This window comes from Vanessa cardui, chromosome 1, assembly GCF_905220365.1.
Source record: "Vanessa cardui chromosome 1, ilVanCard2.1, whole genome shotgun sequence".
In the NCBI taxonomy this organism is placed as follows: domain Eukaryota; kingdom Metazoa; phylum Arthropoda; class Insecta; order Lepidoptera; family Nymphalidae; genus Vanessa; species Vanessa cardui.
This window is the reverse complement of record NC_061123.1, coordinates 6,164,759-6,184,226: the sequence shown is the minus strand read 5'-3', so window position 1 is coordinate 6,184,226 and position 19,468 is coordinate 6,164,759. Positions and strand designations below refer to the sequence as shown.

Here is a 19,468-nt window from a genome sequence, read left to right as displayed (position 1 = left end):
ATTCAAGAAATCGCGTCAATGTTTATGTCCAAAATGTATTTCTCTGAACGGATTCTATGAGAATCAAAAATTTTTATTATGTTCGGTATGTCCTTCTCGTTTTTTATTCTTGTTAATTTGGTAATAATTTTATTAGTTACCGATGTTATTGATTTTATTTTTACAATTAGTTTTAAGATCGGAACATGCATGGCAATCTTTAGTGAATTCTATGGAATGAAAAAGAACGCATAGCTGCCACATTACATTACCTACTTTATTTTAATCTACTTTATTAGTTTTTTAGTAATCCTGAAAAGCAAGAAGTAATTTATCTTGTGTAGTTTTGTAGAATCGTTTGACGGTTTGCTAGTGAATTGAATATAACTAACTCACGTTATATCCTTATCAGTATATCGCCTAAAACTTTTTCGAAAGCATTAATTAACTCCGAACTCAAGACTGAAACTACATTTCTCGGATCAACAATATGAGCGGTGTCCAAACAGGTCAGTGTTTTTTTATTTACGTTGTACTAATAAATTAAGTATTCTTATTAGAACCTTTTTGTCTTTAAACGTTTCACTGATTAATGCTGCTTTTAAAAACGAATTTGTTGGTATGTATAAAATGTTTTAAAAAATTCTAGTAGCAGTTATTTGCCATTTATTTTACAGGCCATATATGTGTTTATTTTATTATATAGTATACAAGTAAAGGTTTTACCGATAATTGCAAACTATAAGCATGTAAGTTATACAGTGATGAAATAAATATGTGATATTCTGATACAAAATTTATTGTTGAGCTATTATTTTGGTGTTTATTTTTATTCCTAAAAGTATAGTCAATATTAATTTCTGTTACTTAGTTTTGTACAAAATTTTATGAAAATATTATATATCTATATAAACAAAGGTAAAGTTTAAACTACCGAGTAAAAATTACTATTAATGTTTTGATTACTCCCTCATTGAAAGGAAAAACCTTCATGATAATATTATACAAAAATGTTGTATGTTGTAATATAATACACTTTTATATAAAATGTTAAAGTTATATAGGAACAATTAATTATTACATTATAAAATGATTTATTACCATTATTTAATACATAATAACCAATTTTAAAAGTTTGGTTTTATATTCTTAGACCAATATTTTGAGATTATTAATCGGGAAAAAAATAAAGTAATGAAGTAAATTTAGTATATGTATATAATACAGTGCATAGTATTACAGTTGGTTACATAATTTAAATTTTCTATACTGAATGCACATTGTTTCTATCGCTAATAAATTATATATTTTCCGGGTAATGAAAAGTAAATTATTAATAAATAATTAAAAGTAATAATTTCTTTTTTTTATATATTTATTAGCAATATTTACATTAATTCACAGATCCCAATACAATTGCTCGTTGTGTTTGTTAGTTTATTATTAAAATATATTATTAAAAAGTAACTTTGTCTTCTGCATTATCTTACTAATAAATAAACATTGACATTCACAACATACACATGCTCTAATAATAGATAAATGTATACAATAGCTATATTATATGTTCAGTGCATATTTAGATATTATTATTTGTAATTTAGAAAGCAATTTTGTTGTGGTACACAATATTTCATACGGCAGCACGGTGTTGCTTATGACTCATTAAAATTTTGTGCAACCAGTTTTTTTTTTGTGTTACATCGTCAGGCGAAGATGACGTAATGACTCTTGTATTCAAAGTCGATGGACCAGCGCTGAGCGCCCGCGCCGTTCACTCGCCGGCGGCACTGTCAATAAACTTTACCTGCACGAGGCGAACTTGGTTTTTGACGTTGTTTTATGTTTCGTGCACGCGCTCACGATCCCTCCCTAAACTGGCTTATATATTTACGCGGTCTGATTCTAGAATTTGAAAGCTAAATTATAATTTTTATAAAAGTAAACTGTCTCAATTAGAGGTCAAGATCATATATTAAAACTGTCAGAATCCAGCTAGCGAAGTTGTCGGTGAAAGTGGCAAATACGAGTACTCAGGCAGCGGCGCGAAACGAACGCGAGTGGTCGTGTTCACGGGGCCCGACGTGGCGGAAGAGACGAAAACACATTGCGCGTTATAAAAACATACGATTCATTTAAGTTATAAGTTATTTTTAATTGACTATAAATAATGATTGTTAAGTGAATCAAAATTATTTACAAATTGGTTTAATTGCTTTATGTTTAGTTTCAAAGTGACAGTAAATTGCCCAATTTCGCAAATGTGCCTATCGTTTAGTATTTCAACAACATTATTCGATTCAAATTGGTCGATCGTTCTCATCGGGAGTATGTTAGAGTCTCGCGGCAGATGAAGCAGACGGATTGTATGGAATGGCGAACCATGCGCAGACGAGCGTGGAGCCAGCTAGTTTGGAGTACATGGAGGATCCGTACTTTTTGCCCCCGGACGACGCCTCTACTCCGAGTTTCGACGTGGCCGTAGACGAGTTAGACGAGTTGGAAAACTTAGTCAGCTGGCCGCAAGATGACACTGAGTCTGATTGGCGCACGCTGCCCGACCTTGTCGAGTCCGCTCTCTGTATTGAAACAGAATTTTACATGGACAATCGCCGGCGCAGGTTAAGGATATTTAGAAAAAAAATGCGAGAAGTTCGTGTTACATTTCAAGACTTATCGAAACCATATCTTGCCAAAGTCTCTAGCCACACTAATTACAAAAAGTTCCTTGGTATCACTCCAGGAGGTTTGTACATTTGTTGATTGTGTTTTCATTGAGAATTTATCTTTATTTCGCACTTAGCGGTTGGATGAAATTCCAATCTAATTATAAATTTACATATTTTTATTTTTAAATTCAGTTAGTACAAAAATAAAACCAAAAGTATGAAACCTCTAAGAGGTTACTTGATTTAAATTACTCGTATTATCATTGATAATTCCAAATTTTGTAAGAACTTGACTGCGTTATTATTATATCAAGATCCCAATCCTCTTATTAATGCAATTTGACCATAGCCTATACTACGGTAGCAGGAGTAGAGATAAACAAATCTAGGGTTACATATTCCATGCGATTTCCTAATAGTTCTGACATGTATAAGCCTTTTGATGCACGTTAAAGTGGCTTTGATTATAATATCTATATTTATACAAAAACACTATTGCACTTAACAACATGGCACTTTACTTTTCCTTCCAAAGTTCCGATAAAAACCTCACCGATATTCAAATGCTATTTTCTCACGAATACATGATGGTTACCAAAGACTATGCAAGATCTGGACCAATAACATCGTGTCAATTCCATTTCAAAATTTTTATTTGTTATCACTCCAGAGATCAATTGGAAAGGTAGAGGAATACAGTTGCGATGTTGTGTAAAAGAATAAATAAACGAGGATATATCGCGCCGATTTTATTGTAAAAGGTCAAGGGTATGAGGAAGGATGACGATACATTAGGATCCGACAGCGCATAATACTCCGCTATTGACTTACCTTCGTGTTCGTGTTAAAAGTTCACGACCAGCATACGTTTTATAATAACAAATAACACACTGTCTGACCTAAAAAATACGACCAAAGTGATTGTTTATACTTTATTTCAGTTTACGTAGCGTGCTAAATTTGTAAGACTTTACATTTATGATTTTGTTTCTTCCTAAATATTTTATATTATAATTTTTAATAACAATTATAATTGCTTATATCAATAGCATAGCAATTACTTTTACAGAATAGCATTTTTTGACGAGTAACCACTGGCCGAAGTGGAGTATGTTCTACCATATTGTTTCACTATGTGTATTTCACTATGTGATCGTTAAACAACCCTTCGTCAATAATAAAACATCAATCACATGAAAACTCTTTGACTTAAATCCGCATAATTTGTTCAAGATCTTCAGATAGAGTCCAGTGAGATATTTCAGCTATTTAATTTCAACATTAACACTTAACAGACATTACGAAACTACTGACGTAGGCATATTTCAGTACAATTATTTAGTAATGTGCTTTGTTAAGATAGCTTGGAATTATTGTACAATATGTTATACTGTCATGAATAAAACTATATCAATTATAAAATATTTGTAAGAATTTCAAACAATATTTATTAGATTTGATTGCTATTCGCTATCTGTGTGATACTTTATTTTGAAAAATAATGTATGGCCTTCCTCACAAGTGTGACCTCTTTTTTTAAATTTAAATAAAGAACGCAGACGAGCAAATGTGCTGTTTCTTATATGCCATTTGGATATTAAGAAATCATTATTTATTTCTTATTATCTGTGCATATTTATTCATGGCAATTAAAATCTTTTATTCCTCGTACATTACAAGTTCACACACCCTTCTTCAAATCGATAACAGTATGGTATTAGGTACAGAGGAAGGAGCTAAATTTCAATGGAAATAATTATGATATGTATATGTATAGTTGTTAGGCCAGTGACGTTCCACTGTGGGAGGGGAATAGAAAATTAACGTTTTTGTATTCAATTCTATATTTAAAAATTATTGCTCGTTCATTTTATTATATGCGCTCACGCACTCTTAATTTGTTTCAATTGGAACTAAATTTGTTATTGCCTCTTAAGTAAATGTTTATGACAAAATATTAAGACATTTTTTGTAATAGAAGTTTGTACACGAAACGATAATTATTTAAAATAAATTTAAAGTAGCATGAATTCGCTGCGCATATTAGCTACTCGTAGTAGAATTTCAAAAATACCCTTGACCGATAGTAAACAAAGTGTTTTTTATAAGGATTCCGTTATAACGATAAAAACCACCTAATTATAATGCTTAGCCGTATAATTTATTTATTTCTCACTTAAAAATAATTGCATTGTAACAGAAATTGTATTTCTTTGCTCGTATATTGCTGTTTTAAAGGGTACCTGCAAAAATTAATTCCATCAGCCCTCGTGGTTTCCTGACAGTTGACAAAGTCCCATGATTACCAACCTATCTCATGACGGTAGAAACGAATCCTTAGGGGTGATTGGGGTTTTACTAAATGTGTTTTTTCAGGCGATTTAAAACACACTTGACCTATGACAAAAGAACAATTATACCAAAAATATAAAATTTATTTAATTTCATATTTTCTTATACATAATTATTAATCGTTAAGTAGTTATATTGTAATGAAAGTGAATTTCTTCATAGCAGAGGAAGCGATGACGGGCGCAGGCGCTGGAGACGCGAACACCCCCGACGAGCTAGCGGGACTGACTCCCGAGCAAGCGGAACAACTCCGTGCCGAGTGGAGTCGGGAGCTAGCGCGCGTCGAGGACGAGATCGCAACGCTTCGCACAGTTTTGCAGAGCAAAGTAAGAGCAGAGCAATTTCGAGTACCATTGTACGTTTTTTCTACGACACAGTTTGATTTTTTGCTGCGTTGAAGTATTTCTTATTAAAAATCAACATAACATACACTTTACGACATAATTTTAAATATAAACGAAAGCCACATTTTTTTTACAATAATTTTGATTTCAGAACAAAATAATTAAAAATGATATACAGGATATTTTGTTGTATAGATACAATCCAATTAAGTTTATTAAATGACGTACATTATTATTACTATGTCAGTTATGGCTTTCGTCGTGTCGCCGATATTGGTTCGGAGACAATATAATTCGTTCAAGATTTATGAATTTGCAGTAATTTATAGAAAATATTTATATGTATACACTTATGTATAGCTTTATGTTTCTGAACTATTCACATGTCATGTCTGAACTATTCACACAAACGCATTTACAAATATTCTTTATAATGTTTTGTATTTAGTAGACCTCGTCGTGTTTGTCTGGGTTGTGGATATGTATTTTGAGGAGCTCTAAACGTGATATGTCCAAGTTAGTTTATATGAATATACATTTATTTGAAGGATGCTATACAGTACAGACAATAGACACACATTCGTTACCGTTTTATTATATCTGTTCGTGAGTAAACAAATATGAATACAATAGAATAATATCGACTATTACGTATTATAAATATGCTAAATCAATAAACATCAGACTTCTCCAAGTAAAGTAATTTTTTCTTATATACTGTGACTATTGTGACGTTCGATTAACTTTTAAAATATTTGTAACCCTTGATCTATTTTATGATATCTTAACACGATATCCTAGAGGTCATCGAACGATATATTTAGATTAAGTTTACCTGAACCATCGTTTAGTGCGGCGAATATATAAAACGAAATTATCGCAATAATTTACGGTTTATCTTTTAGCGGTTTAACCTGTAAATGTTTAAGGTTGGCTTATTTAAAAATGTTTTTGTCTTTATCTGTCGTATGTAATATAAATGCGAGAAGAATTAAAGAGAAGTAATTGTTTAACATATCGAAAGGTCGTATAATGTTAAGCGTAATAATTTCATGTGGCATTGGTAGGTATTTTATCCAATACTTGAGAAACAATGAATTTTTAATCAACTAAGTATACTACATAATGTTTCTTGTTTCTTTATTATATTGGCCATGTTTTATATACAAAAAGCCCCTCTCGAATCATTCTATCGATAAAATAAAACCGCATCAAAATCCGTTGCGTAATTTTAAAGATCTAAGCAAACATAGGTACACATGGATAATGATGGTAGAGTCACCCATATATGTACATTAATATATGACGAATTTTACTATAACTTTTAAATTGTTCATCGTATTACATGTTTTAATATTATAGGTATATAACTCAATAGTTTTCTGTTCTGTGACGTGTATTGGCGAGAACATTTGTACCTACATTGTGTTTAAATGGGATTAAAGCGTGAACCGACCTGTGACTACCTAGTTGACGTTTCAGAGGTTACCGTGATTATTTATGCGTGTAGAGCAATATCCTATTCCATGCAGATTCTAATAGCGTTAATACTATAGTATTACAAACAGTTTTTGATTAATATGTTATTATTAATACAGGACTATTCATTGCACTTAAGTAATTAATTAACTTTAATTTTGTTTTAAGAGTTTCCATAAAAATCTGCCGTCGCCGATGTTCAATTTGCCTGCCATTTCTTTATAAATACACAATTAATGCGATACCATAGATTATTCAAGAGCAATAATTGTATTTATAATTTTGATTGATGAAAAATTACGATTCCATAGCCTATATTAAAGTTTCAGCTTAACATTAAAATTCTAACATATTCGTTATTTGAAGTATATTTCAATTTGTATATATTATGTGTATCTTTAGATCCGTCAAAGCTCCGATTTGAAGAGGAAACTTGGCATCACAGTCTGGAAGGAAATAACCGAAGACGTTAATCAAGGTTTAAAAAATGTTAAAGAGAGCCAAGTGTGAGTACCCTTCATTTATAATAATATAATTTACATTTCATTTCGCACGCACATTTTATATCAAATATTTTCTCGAGGGTTAGAACATTGTACTCGTTAGTGATGAAGCTGCGCTGGTACGCTGGCTGTATTAATTTTGCTTGCGCTTTTATCACATTGTCCAGTAGTCAGGTGGCGTGTTATAGTTTCTTTCATTTGATTTTCAATTTGTTGCATAACAGTTATCAAACGATAGAAACTCGCGTGGCTGCGCTTAAACAGGCTGTGACTGAAGCACCGATGTAAGTACACGAAGGTTTTGTACAATATCAAAAACACTTGTATAAATTTAAACGACAATAGCATGTGATTACGAGTTACGGCTGCTCGCTGTAGTGTTGATTAGAAGTAGCGCTTGTAATAGTTGTTCTAACCCGAAGGAAACGCACCCGATATACTTGTAACATGTTTGCCGAGACATTACTAATATCAATGTATTTTTCAGTAGAAGTTTCAAATGAGTTTTGTCTGACTGACTTTTCGATTATTAAAACAATTATCCTTTTAACATTAACTGACTAATGATATATGCGAAAGAGAGTTTGTTATTAACTACATCTTAACTACTTAACCGATCAACGTGAAATTTGACATACACGTTATCTGGTAATTAACATCAGTAATGGCTTTCATTCCCGGACGAAACCGAATATTTTGAGTTAAAAAGATAACAATGAATCGAATGTAGGACAATAATGTTATTTCCTATCGATGAGTAATTGGAGGTTTCTGTATGGTTTGAGTTTCGTTTATTTGATAACAATTGATGTCACGATAAATGAGTGTTACGTTTAATCTGGAGTGGATGATTCATTTTGTGTGAAAACTAACGACACGCGTAAGGTGATGCAACGGCGTAGCCAGGATTTTATTCTGTGGAATAATCTTGTGAGTCATAAAAAAAGGTTGTATATATTTTTATAAATACTTAATAACTTAACCAAAAGTTCCCTTTTAATTTTGGAACATTGTCTTATTTATTTGATTGTTCATAATAATGCGTCCTTATTATATGTGTACTGGCTACGCCTTTGAGGTGTTGGCGCCGGGTTTTGGATACTCACCTCATTTTTAATATTACATGTATAACGTACAACGTTTGACTACGTACCATATCGGTTACGTCTATTTAAAGAGTCATGTTTCAGTAATAAGGCTCGCGTGTTTATTGCATAATCGATATATACTAATTTAAATAATATTATAATCTTTTCCAAATGGAATACGTCTAGAACACTTTATATTTTTAAAATAAATTCTACAATACTTCTACAATAATATTTTATATAATAATTATATTTTATAATAGATTTTGTATTTCTTAACATCACAGATACCAAAAAACTGAATCTGTGATAAAAACAACAGCCGAAAAGACAACGTCTATCTTCGGCGGCATAACGGCCGGTGTGTCGCACAAACTGGGCCAGATGCGCAATTCGGAGTCGTTCCGCTCCATCGAGGAGCGCGTCGGTACCGCTTACGAGAACGTCAAGGTAAGCAGAGGATTAACTTCACACACACACACACATACACACATCCACATACACAACGAAATATGCGTCAACGCTATGACTAATACTATGATTATCATTAATATGTTGTTGTTGTCTTTTTTTTATTCGTGACAAGAAGATAGCATAGGCCTGACGGCATATCGATTTCGATATTATCTTTCGTCTAAATTATTCAATTCAATACGTCCGTAATAGTTGATCACCGTAAATCTTTTATTTTCATACATTTTGGCCTTTTCTACAAATTAAATGTAATATCTATTTTGTATATTAAGAATTAAGTATTTGAATTTTAAGGTCCACTGATTTTTGATGACGATTGTCACTGCAAGGAGTATTTATTTTGTGAAGGCCATTGACCCCAACCTGATGATAATTGGTCTTCTTCCATATATCTAATAGGATCTATTTGTTTATCATTTATTTAGGATCACTTATAAGTTATTGTCCACGTCGATAGACACAGCTACCGTATGAATTATGGAGAGCAATACTGTTTATTTCTTATCTTATCATAGTAAATATACATTTCTGGCAGTTTCTTTTCCGGGTTCTTTTAAGGCCTTAGGTGTTTATTTCCGAACAGGTACTAGAATTTTGACAATCAATAAAATGTAATACCTATTTATAATGTGACATTAGAATTTAAATTTCTCGTGCGTTCAATTAGTCGAGATGGCCCAGTGGTTAGAACGCGTGCATCTTAACCGATGATTGCGGGTTCAAACCCAGGCAAGCACCGCTGATTCATGTGCTTAATTTGTCTTTATAATTCATCTCGTGCTCGGCGGTGAAGGAAAACATCGTGAGGAAACCTGCATGTGACAAATTTCATAGAAATTCTGCCACATGTGTATTCCACCAACCCGCATTGAAACAGCGTGGTGGAATATGTTCCAAACCTTCTCCTCTAAGGGAGAGGAGGCATTTAGCCCAGCAGTGGGAATTTACAGGCTGTTGTTGTTGTTCGTTCAATAGCTTGATTAAAGTGGATACCTACCAACATCACCCATTTAGACTTACACAAGCCTTACCTACTGGTGAAGTTTCTGTACTCTAACATTGAATGTTGAATGTCGAACAAGTGTTACGTAGCGTACGTCTCGATAATGTAGCACAACGAAATCGATATTCGTGTTGTAAAGAAAGATGCAGTTCAAGCGATGCACTAATTCTTCATAACGGACGATAGAATAATTTAATAGGCTATTTGACTGGTTTTTAAAATCCATTTATATTATTTAGTAGAGGTTAAAGAACCCAGTAAAAGTTGTTTTTTTTTTATTTCTAGTATATATCTGCCGAAAAATATCATATTAAAAATTCCATATTTAAATAAAGCGCGAAAACGCTACTTGGACAATATGGCGCTGTAATGGGCTCGGTGACGTCATTTTGCTGTATTTTAATCTGTGGTACATATAGTAGAAAAGCAAGGTTTACAACAAAGTGACTTCATCATAAGTCCGGCCAATCAGGAGCGTTTTGTGTCACGTGACAAACGAGTGAAAAAATGCATTTTTATTTTTTGATTTTTGAATAAATTAATTATTATTTTCAAGTTTCATTAGTAAATAACCATTTTTAAACTCATAAATACACACTGATTACAATAATCCACAATTTATTTTTCGCATTGTCAAATAGCCTGTTATTACGTTGTTTATGAATAATTACTCATCAACTCTAAAGGTCTATTTTTATGATATTCTATTTTTTTGCCATCGAAACAACTTGAAATCTAATTTAGGAACTTTTAAATTATTTTTTACCTGTTCTATCGACATGTCTACGATGTAACCAAGCGTTTCGTATGTAGTGACACGCGATGGGTGGCTGAAAAGTAATCAACATTAAGCACAAAAATTTTAGCACGCCCGAGTTAGGATACAAGGGAAATTATATATTGATACAATACAATAAGTTCGAATTAAGTCTACATTTGTAAATATTCTAGAATTATTCAGAGCAAAAATTTCCTTTGCAGTGGTGCTGAATACAGTTCTATGAGAAATGAAACATTAACAATATTTCTACTATATGTGTTCAAAGTTGGCCTTAGCGTGACCGTTCACTGGACCTTTTAATATATATAAGCCGTTTAAAATGCTTTTGATTTGAATGTTAAAAATCATGCAATCGTTTGTGGTAAGGTCACAACTCACAACACGACAGCATGTACGACTGTACGGTAGTCGGTCGATTAATCCTTTTTTTTTATGTAATTTTGCAAACCCTAAAATTTCACTCTAGGGAAATTGAATATCATTAAATAATACACATCATCATACATAACATCTATATCTATTTTTGAACGTCACACACGTTCAAAAATATATATACATTATTTTTAATGTCCAGACAAAGTAATCCAATTCATAAGTTCTACAAGGTTTATTTCAAAGTATTTTCTATCATATTCGCTAAAAACTATAAAACGAGTTACATTGAACGCGGACAATCAATCCCATCATCGTTGCCCGTTTCACAATTCAGAGTGTAATTCCACTTACTTGAACGATTACGACACAGTCTTAATTCTGTTCCTCACGAAAATAAACTTTAGCTGAATGTAACCAGATAATTTTTTTTTTTCTTTTGAAGACATTTAGTTCGAATTTTGTGTTAGTAGGTTAGATAAATACTATAAACGACAACTAATAATTTTCGCTTCGAATGCGATAAAGTGACAAATTGCTTGTAGAATTGCCCTCCCGTTCTCTATTATTTTCCACTTTGATACATAATTATAAACTTTTTCTAATAAAACACGAGTTGAAGTTTTACATACGACTGACTTTTATTTTTATTTTATTTTTTTTTTAATCACAGACAGGTCTAGAAACAATGAATAAATGAGTGAGTGAATAATAAGTACTTTACACATTTCTAACTAGATGGCGTAACATACCTTATTTTGATATCAATTAATAACACCCCCACTATATCAAAATTAAAAATAAAATCATCATTTACAAAAAAAAACTTACTTATGAACAATTCCAAGCATTTTCATAAATTTATAATGTTTTACTTCTGGCAGTCCCTTAGTCAACAAATCAGCAGGCATACTGGTAGTTGGCAAATGTTTTGTTACTACTTGGTTGTTACAAATTACATCCTTAATAAAATTGTATCTGACATCAATGTGTTTTGAACGTTTGTGTGACTGTTGGTTGTTTGCCAGTTTTAAAGCACTCTGATTATCATTGTACAGCACTATCTTATTACAATTTCCTGTTATCTCTAACTCTAAATTCTGCAAGTAGATGGCTTCTCTGCAAGCTTCAGATAAAGCCATGTACTCAGCTTCACAACTGCTTAATGCTACTGTTCTCTGCTTCTTACTTTCCCAAGATATGGCAGATCCACTTTTAACAAAGCAAAATCCAGTGTACGATCGCCTGTCAATAGCATCACTGGCCCAATCAGCGTCTACAAAACCTTGGATTTCTGCCATTTCTTTGGAGTATTTTAAACAATAATCTTTGGTTTTTAACAGATATTTTAATATTCTCTTAGCATAATTCCAATGAATATGAGAATAAGAATTATTAAACTGACTTAAGTAACTCACAGAGTATGCAATATCTGGTCGAGTCAGTACGGCTAAATACATTAGACTACCTATTAATCTTTGGTACGGCAAATGAGATTCTAAAATATCAGATTTTTTTGCATTCAATTTACATTCAATTGGAGTATCGGCTGTGTTACAATCATACATATTAAACTTTTTAAGAAGTTGTTCAATGTAATTCTCCTGATCTACTGTAATCACATTTGCTTCTTTATCTATATCAATTCTCATCCCTAAGTATTGCTTTACCTGACCTAGATTTTTAATTTTAAATTTTTTGCTTAAAGTTGTTATCAAATTATCAGTTTCAGACTTATTATTCGAAAAAATTAAAAAATCATCAACGTAAAGCCCAACAATAGTTTTGTTATCATTACTATGACCTTTAATGAAAACACAGGGTTCATGTTTACTTTTGACATATCCATAATTACATAAAGTTTTTTTTACCCTTTGATACCAGGCCAAGGACGATTGTTTTAACCCATAAACTGCCCTATTTAATTTAAGTACTTTATTTGAACCCTTTTCAATTGGGAACCCTTCAGGTAAACACATAAATATATTTTCGTTCAGAAAACCATTAAGGAACGCTGTGGTAACGTCTAAGTGTGTAATATCCATATTTAATTGTACACTTAATGCTAATAAAAGCCTTAAAGTGGAATGTCTAATTACTGGTGAGAATGTCTCCTTGTAGTCTACACCTGCCTTCTGTGTGAAGCCTTTAGCTACAAGTCTGGCACGATATCTTACTTTATTGTCACTATCGAATTTCTTTTTTAAGACCCACTTGCACTGCACTACACTTCCATTTTTTGGAGCATCGACAACCTCCCACACTTGGTTGTCTTCAAATGACTGCAGTTCCTCGGTTATCGCCTGCAACCACTGTTGTTTCTCAGGACCACTGATAGCCTCTGAAAAAGTCAACTCATCTTCTCCTATGGACATGGTACAAGCATTTGCATAGCCATATCTTTCAGGAATCTTTCTTTTCCTCTTCTCTCTTGTGTTAGATTGTGAATTAGGCATTTCATTTCTACTTTGATTTGTATCGGAGGTCTCTGGATCATGTGATACATATTCAGTCTTCAAGTCTTCTGTCTTAGATGTCTCTATATCCATATATTCTGACTCACTTGAACTAGATTGATCACACTCTAACTTCACAGATTCCAATACCGATTCCCCCACTGAATCTGTGTTTTCTACATAGATAGGTACAGTATCTTCTGGCTTCGCCTTTTCTTGAATCACAACATCTCTACTGGTTGTAACTGTGTTCTTCTCTGGATCATAGATCCTGTAACCCTTTACATTCTCAGAGTAACCAACTAGTATATGCTCTTTCGATTTTCTGTCCCATTTATTTCTTTTTTCTTTGGGTACATGCGCCATCACTGTACTCCCAAATATACGAATGTGTTGTAAATTTGGCTTTTTCCCGGTCCAAACTTCATATGGAGTCTTTTCAATGCCCGAAGCTACTGATCTGTTTTTTAGATAGACAGCAGTGTTTGCTGCTTCTGCCCAGAACTTTTTATCTAGACCAGCTTCGAAAAGCATGCACCTCGCTCTCTCCACGATAGTACGGTTTGACCGTTCACTGAGACCATTCTGTTCCGGTGTATATGGGTTTGTTTTCTGATGGATTACACCTTCTTGTTTTAAATAATTTTCAAATTCATTGCTGCAGTATTCACAGCCATTATCGGTTCTTAGTATTTTGATATTTTTGTTTTGTGAATTCTCCACCATTGCCTTATATTCTTTGAAGTGTTTTAAAACTTCACTTTTGTTCTTCAGAAAGTAAATGTGAGTCATTCTGCTATAGTCATCAATGAGTAACAGAAAGTATCTTGCTCCACCTATTGACTTACTTTCCATGGGGCCACATATATCCGAATGAATTATTTCAAGTACATCTGATGATCGTGAGCCTGCAGAAAATGGTAATCTTGATTGTTTTCCTTCACAACATACCTTGCAACTTAATTTGCTTGTTGTGAATGTGTCTGGATACTCCATTCCATCAACCATTCCACCACGCTTCATCTTATTCATGTCACAGCTATTAATATGTCCCAGCCTTTTGTGCCATATCTCCCCATTTACTGTACTGGATGTCAATAAACATTTCTTAGTTTCTAGGTTAACTTTGTAAACACCATCAACAAGATTCGCATCTGCAACTAAAACACCATCTTTGTTCCTTATTATGCATCTTTCTGGTTCGAAAACAACACTGTTACCATTCTTTATAAGTTCACTCACTGATAATAGATTAGTGGTCAAACTCGGAATACATAATGCATTCTTTATTGTTATATTATAATTGTAACTTGTTGTTATGTCTATTTCGCCAGAACACAAAACGGGAACTTTTGTTTTATTTGCAATGATTATTTCTGGTAAACTTGATGAATAATCTGGGTTTTTTAACCAACTTTCGTTCGCTGTCATATGTGTGCTTGCGCCTGAATCGATATAGAAATCACTTTTACTGAACTCGCCGCTGAGAAATACAACATTAAAAGCGTTGCTTTGCTTCTTGTTATTCTTTTTCTCGTTCAAAAGTGGACACTGACTTCTATAATGTCCTGATTCCTTGCATTCATAACAGGTAATTATTTTCTTTGTTGTTGATTGATTCGTGTTACTCGACTTTGACGTTTGATTGTTAGTGTTGCCATTGCGGGGTTTCTTTTTTTGCCAGCTTTTTGCTGCTAGTGCTGAATGACGTTCCATTTCTCCCAAATCAGTCGATTCCATATCGATCAATTTTGTTTTGATTGAATCTGCAGTGATTGGAATTCCGGAATGTTCTATGGCCATTATCATTGGCATGTATCTTTCGGGTAATCCAGCCAATAATAATGAACCTACCCATTCATCATTGATCTTAAACCCCGTTCCACTTAAACGTTGAGATGTTTCGGTTATTTGTGTCACATAACTCGTCATGTTTTCACAGTTTTCTAATCTTATAGATATTAGATGACGCAACAAAGTAATTCTCCTTGAAAATCCTGAATCGTCGAATAATGACCGCAGCTTGGTCCACAATTCTTTCGTGGTCTTTGTTTCCTTAATGTGCACAAATAAAGATGAATCTATAGTCAAAATCAATTTGGCTCGTGCTTTTGCGTCTGCTGATGTCGATACTGCTTCGGTGCCTTCTTGCTTCAAGTAAATATCTGCACCCTCCAGAACCAGTAAATTCTCGACCGCGAAAGCCCAATCGTCGAAATTTTCGCGTCCTTTCAGCTTCGGCACATTTGCAATATATTGCGAACTCATTTTTAGTTTTTATTTAGCACTAATTAACACGAACAACAACTATTTTACTTGTTAAGAGTCGTGAATTTCCTGGGCCCATAACCTCTAATAAAACACGAGTTGAAGTTTTACATACGACTGACTTTTATTTTTATTTTATTTTTTTTTTAATCACAGACAGGTCTAGAAACAATGAATAAATGAGTGAGTGAATAATAAGTACTTTACACATTTCTAACTAGATGGCGTAACATACCTTATTTTGATATCAATTAATAACACTTTTTGTGGGATTATGCCAACTGGCCGCTGAATTGAATAGTAGTGTTAAAGTGAAAATAAAAAATAAGCATATAATATACTTGAATGGTAGAAAAATATTTTGAAATGATGCTCTATACTGTAAATGGCAAAAAATAATAACTTTTTGCTCGATTTCATGTAAAACGATACTAATCGTTATAAAATACGTTTCAGAGTACAAAAAATTAATAATTGTATGCCATGCGAGTGCTTGGCTTAATTAGAGCAAAAAGTGCTCTTTTTACGCGTTCGTTTTAACCGCTTTTAACATCTCGGCAACGACTGGATCTGATTACAATCTGTTTGAAGCGATTTCTATGTATGGAAAATGCTCAAACATTTTTTAGAACTATTTATTACTATAACGTACCGTAAACCTTCAATATGCTCGTGTAAAGTTTAATATAAATATTTTTTTAAGAAGAATACCTTTTGAAATAGTTTTTTTTTTTTGTAATGAACTCAAATCTGCAAATTAGTACATATATACGCAATAAAGCACCAAATTACTTTACAGTGCCTTACGTAAGTGGCTTTGTTATTGTGTAGTTGGCTTTCTAATGGCACCGTTCACTTTGATATTAGGGCATTTCAAAATATTTTTTAACGACTACTTGTAACCAGCAAATTGTCTTCCATGCATTAATTACACTCTAATTATGTTCATAATATGATAATTAGTGGCTAATTATTAAGGCATATCTGGAAACCCTAGATTTAATGATCAAGTCTGTCCACTAATAATAGTATTAGAGAGTGCGGTAAAGGCATTTTTACTAGCAACCTCGACTCTAAGAGTTGAACACACACCGCATTTGTGTCGCGCTAAGTAAAGCAAGTCACAGAAACGACAGATCTCTATCTAGTTAATTTTGAATATAGGAAACCTAAACTGGGTCTGGTCTAAAACTCCTCCATCATAGGGAATACGTCTATCGCCGTTAGTCATGATCAATTCTCGTTCTCTCATTCGTGGTGTGTGAAAGAAAAAATATTCGACAGTTTGCTTGCCGCTTTTGCTGCTAGGTCGGTTTCTCCACTGTGTTACTTATTACGATCTGATGAACGCAGAATGGAATGAGTGAGCCAGTGTAACTACAGGCACAAGGGACATAACATCTTAGTTCCCAAAGGCTGATGGCACATTGACAATGTAAGGAATAGTTAATATTTCTTACAGTCTATGGGTGATGGTGACCACTTAGCATCAGGTGGCCCATATGCTCGTCCGCCAACCTATATCATAAAAAAAAATGGCCTCTAGTCATCTTTTACGGCAGGCAAACATAAGTTTGCCAGAGGCGGTCCTGTTGTTGGCCGATAGCCTCGGCTTGTGTGGTGTAACGTCGGGGTGTGTCGGGTGTTGCAGGGCAAGGTGGCGTCGCGCTCCAACTCGACGCAGAGCTTCGACGAGGCTCTGCGCGACGCGAGCCGGGCGGGAGTCGCGAGCGGCGCGGCGTCGCCCACCATCCCAGAACACAAGCCGCTGCCCTAGTGGCCCGCCACCCCGCCCCGCTCCCCGCCCCGCTCCCCGCCCGCCCGAGCGTATTTACATTTATTCAAAAAAATGTATATTCGATTGTATTTAAATGTTATATTGAAAAGTGAGATTACTCCGTTTATAAATTGTACAAATTGGAGTTTCGTGGCGTTTTCGAGGTTCATGTTCTTGCATCGATTGTGATCACGTAGCGTTCGTTGTGTTCGGGTGTATAAACACATATAAAATATTCGAGGAAACCTTCATTGCGTAACAAAAACTCGTCCCGAAACGTTTTAGCGAATTAGTAACAAAAAATATAGTCATACGACCTGTTTGTAAAAAACGTTGGATACGAGTTGTCGACGCCTTTTTTTATCTGTGTAATACATTTACCTATTTCCTGTGCTGCAAAGTATTCTAACATAAATAAAATAATAATTATTTATCACATTTTGACATGAAAAAAATCTTTATTTTAGTGACTATATTATATACTAAAGCAAATGAATATTTTGTGGTAGTTATTTCTGTGTGAAATATGTAATTTATTACACATTGTAGTAATGATGTTTCTTCTGAATTGACGAACACATATACTAAACAAGTTCATATTTATATTAATTAAATGCGCTTCGGATATCCAACTTGTTATATAAATATTAAATTTACATCACGTGGCTTCATTTTGCTGTTTCTTAATGTACAGTGGTCTGAATTGGTAGTTTTAATTAAAAAAAAAAAAGAAAAAAAATGAAAGTATTTTTATTAGTGGAACTAGTTATGGTATTAAATGAAAATAAATTAATATATTCCATAATGTCCTCTGATTGAAAGTAACTTTTAATATCGTGAATTTTAATTAATAAGTACTTTAGTTTATTTATCGTTAGTATAGATTCTATAAATTTTCACCAATTGCTGCTACCAATTCCGTTCACTGACGATAATCGACCTTATTGTCATGTAGTTTACGGTCTATAATTCACGCTTAAAATCGAATTTAAATCATAAAAAAATCTTTTAAAAAAATGTATTAAAACATAATGTTATAGAACTTCATAAACCCCACAGTAATTGTCTTTTACGCTTTAGATTATTGTGTTTTAGGGTCTTATATAGGTCTATTTAGTACTTAAACGTGTTTTATTTATTGTCGATCCATATTTTGTTCGATGCTGGTTAAAACAATAATTTAAAATGTAACGTTTCGGTCTGTTTTAATACGAATATATTCGGAAAGTATTTACGTGTTATTTAATAAGATTGCATCTATTCGCTTTCGAGTGTGAATGAGAACACGAGTGTGGACATACAATACACTTTCAATATACGGTTCTTAACATGGCATTCCATACGATATTAGTAGAGATGAGATGAGTTTATTGAGTGGTACTGTGCTAAGGGGACGTTTGAATCGCTTCGCGGTAAACACTTTTATATAAATATATACTTGTTGACAACGCAAAGTCGTCATGTAGGACTTTGTATGATGTACTTGCCGAAGCCTGTTAAGTCCAGTTCAAAAGATGATATTTTTATAAGATGCTTAGCTTTCCTTTACTTAAAATAATTCCATTATTTACATAAAATACCTAATAAATTGGTGAATAAATTTATGTATTAAATCATCTGTGTTTTCATTTATTCCTCCCTTTTTATTTATATCGGTCAAAGTAAATATTGCTGTCGAGTAAGTGTGTACTCAAATTTTCCTCATAATATCTATTTAAAAAAAATAATAATATGCATGCTTGATGTACAGTAACAATCAATAGTATTTTGACAATTTTATTTTTGTCTTGTTACTATGTGCTTTTCAGATAATACAAAGTTGTCTATATGCGCTGACGAGTGGGTCTATACAGCCAAAGAAACGATGAATGGATTGTGTGAAAGACGATATGGCTGGAAAGAATGTTAATTGTGATATGACTT

General features: G+C 33.2%; 1 protein-coding gene across 6 annotated transcripts; it reads left to right on the top strand.

Moving 5' to 3' along the window:
* The first annotated feature begins 206 nt into the window (after positions 1-206).
* On the top strand, positions 207-19,161 carry LOC124534226 (tumor protein D52). Of its 6 annotated transcripts, none has more exons than XM_047109981.1 (6): positions 207-488; positions 5,163-5,326; positions 7,226-7,329; positions 7,551-7,610; positions 8,702-8,864; positions 17,420-19,161. In XM_047109981.1, the coding sequence occupies exons 1-6, from the start codon at positions 470-472 to the stop codon at positions 17,543-17,545; spliced, it is 636 nt and encodes a 211-aa protein (XP_046965937.1). In that variant the 5' UTR covers positions 207-469; the 3' UTR covers positions 17,546-19,161. The 6 variants fall into 6 exon arrangements, with proteins under 6 accessions (XP_046965937.1, XP_046965954.1, XP_046965946.1 ...); XM_047109990.1 differs by having other exon boundaries at positions 215-488; positions 5,166-5,326; XM_047109963.1 differs by lacking the exon at positions 207-488 and adding an exon at positions 1,775-2,725 and having other exon boundaries at positions 5,166-5,326.
* The last annotated feature ends 307 nt before the right edge of the window (positions 19,162-19,468 follow it).

Coding starts and splice junctions, on each gene's coding strand:
- LOC124534226 (XM_047109954.1), top strand. CDS start 2,353: ATGGCGAACCATGCGCAGACGAGCGTGGAGCCAGCTAGTTTGGAGTAC. Junction 2,726..5,162: donor CCTTGGTATCACTCCAGGAG/GTTTGTACATTT, acceptor ATTTCTTCATAG/CAGAGGAAGCGATGACGGGC. Junction 5,327..7,225: donor GCACAGTTTTGCAGAGCAAA/GTAAGAGCAGAG, acceptor GTGTATCTTTAG/ATCCGTCAAAGCTCCGATTT.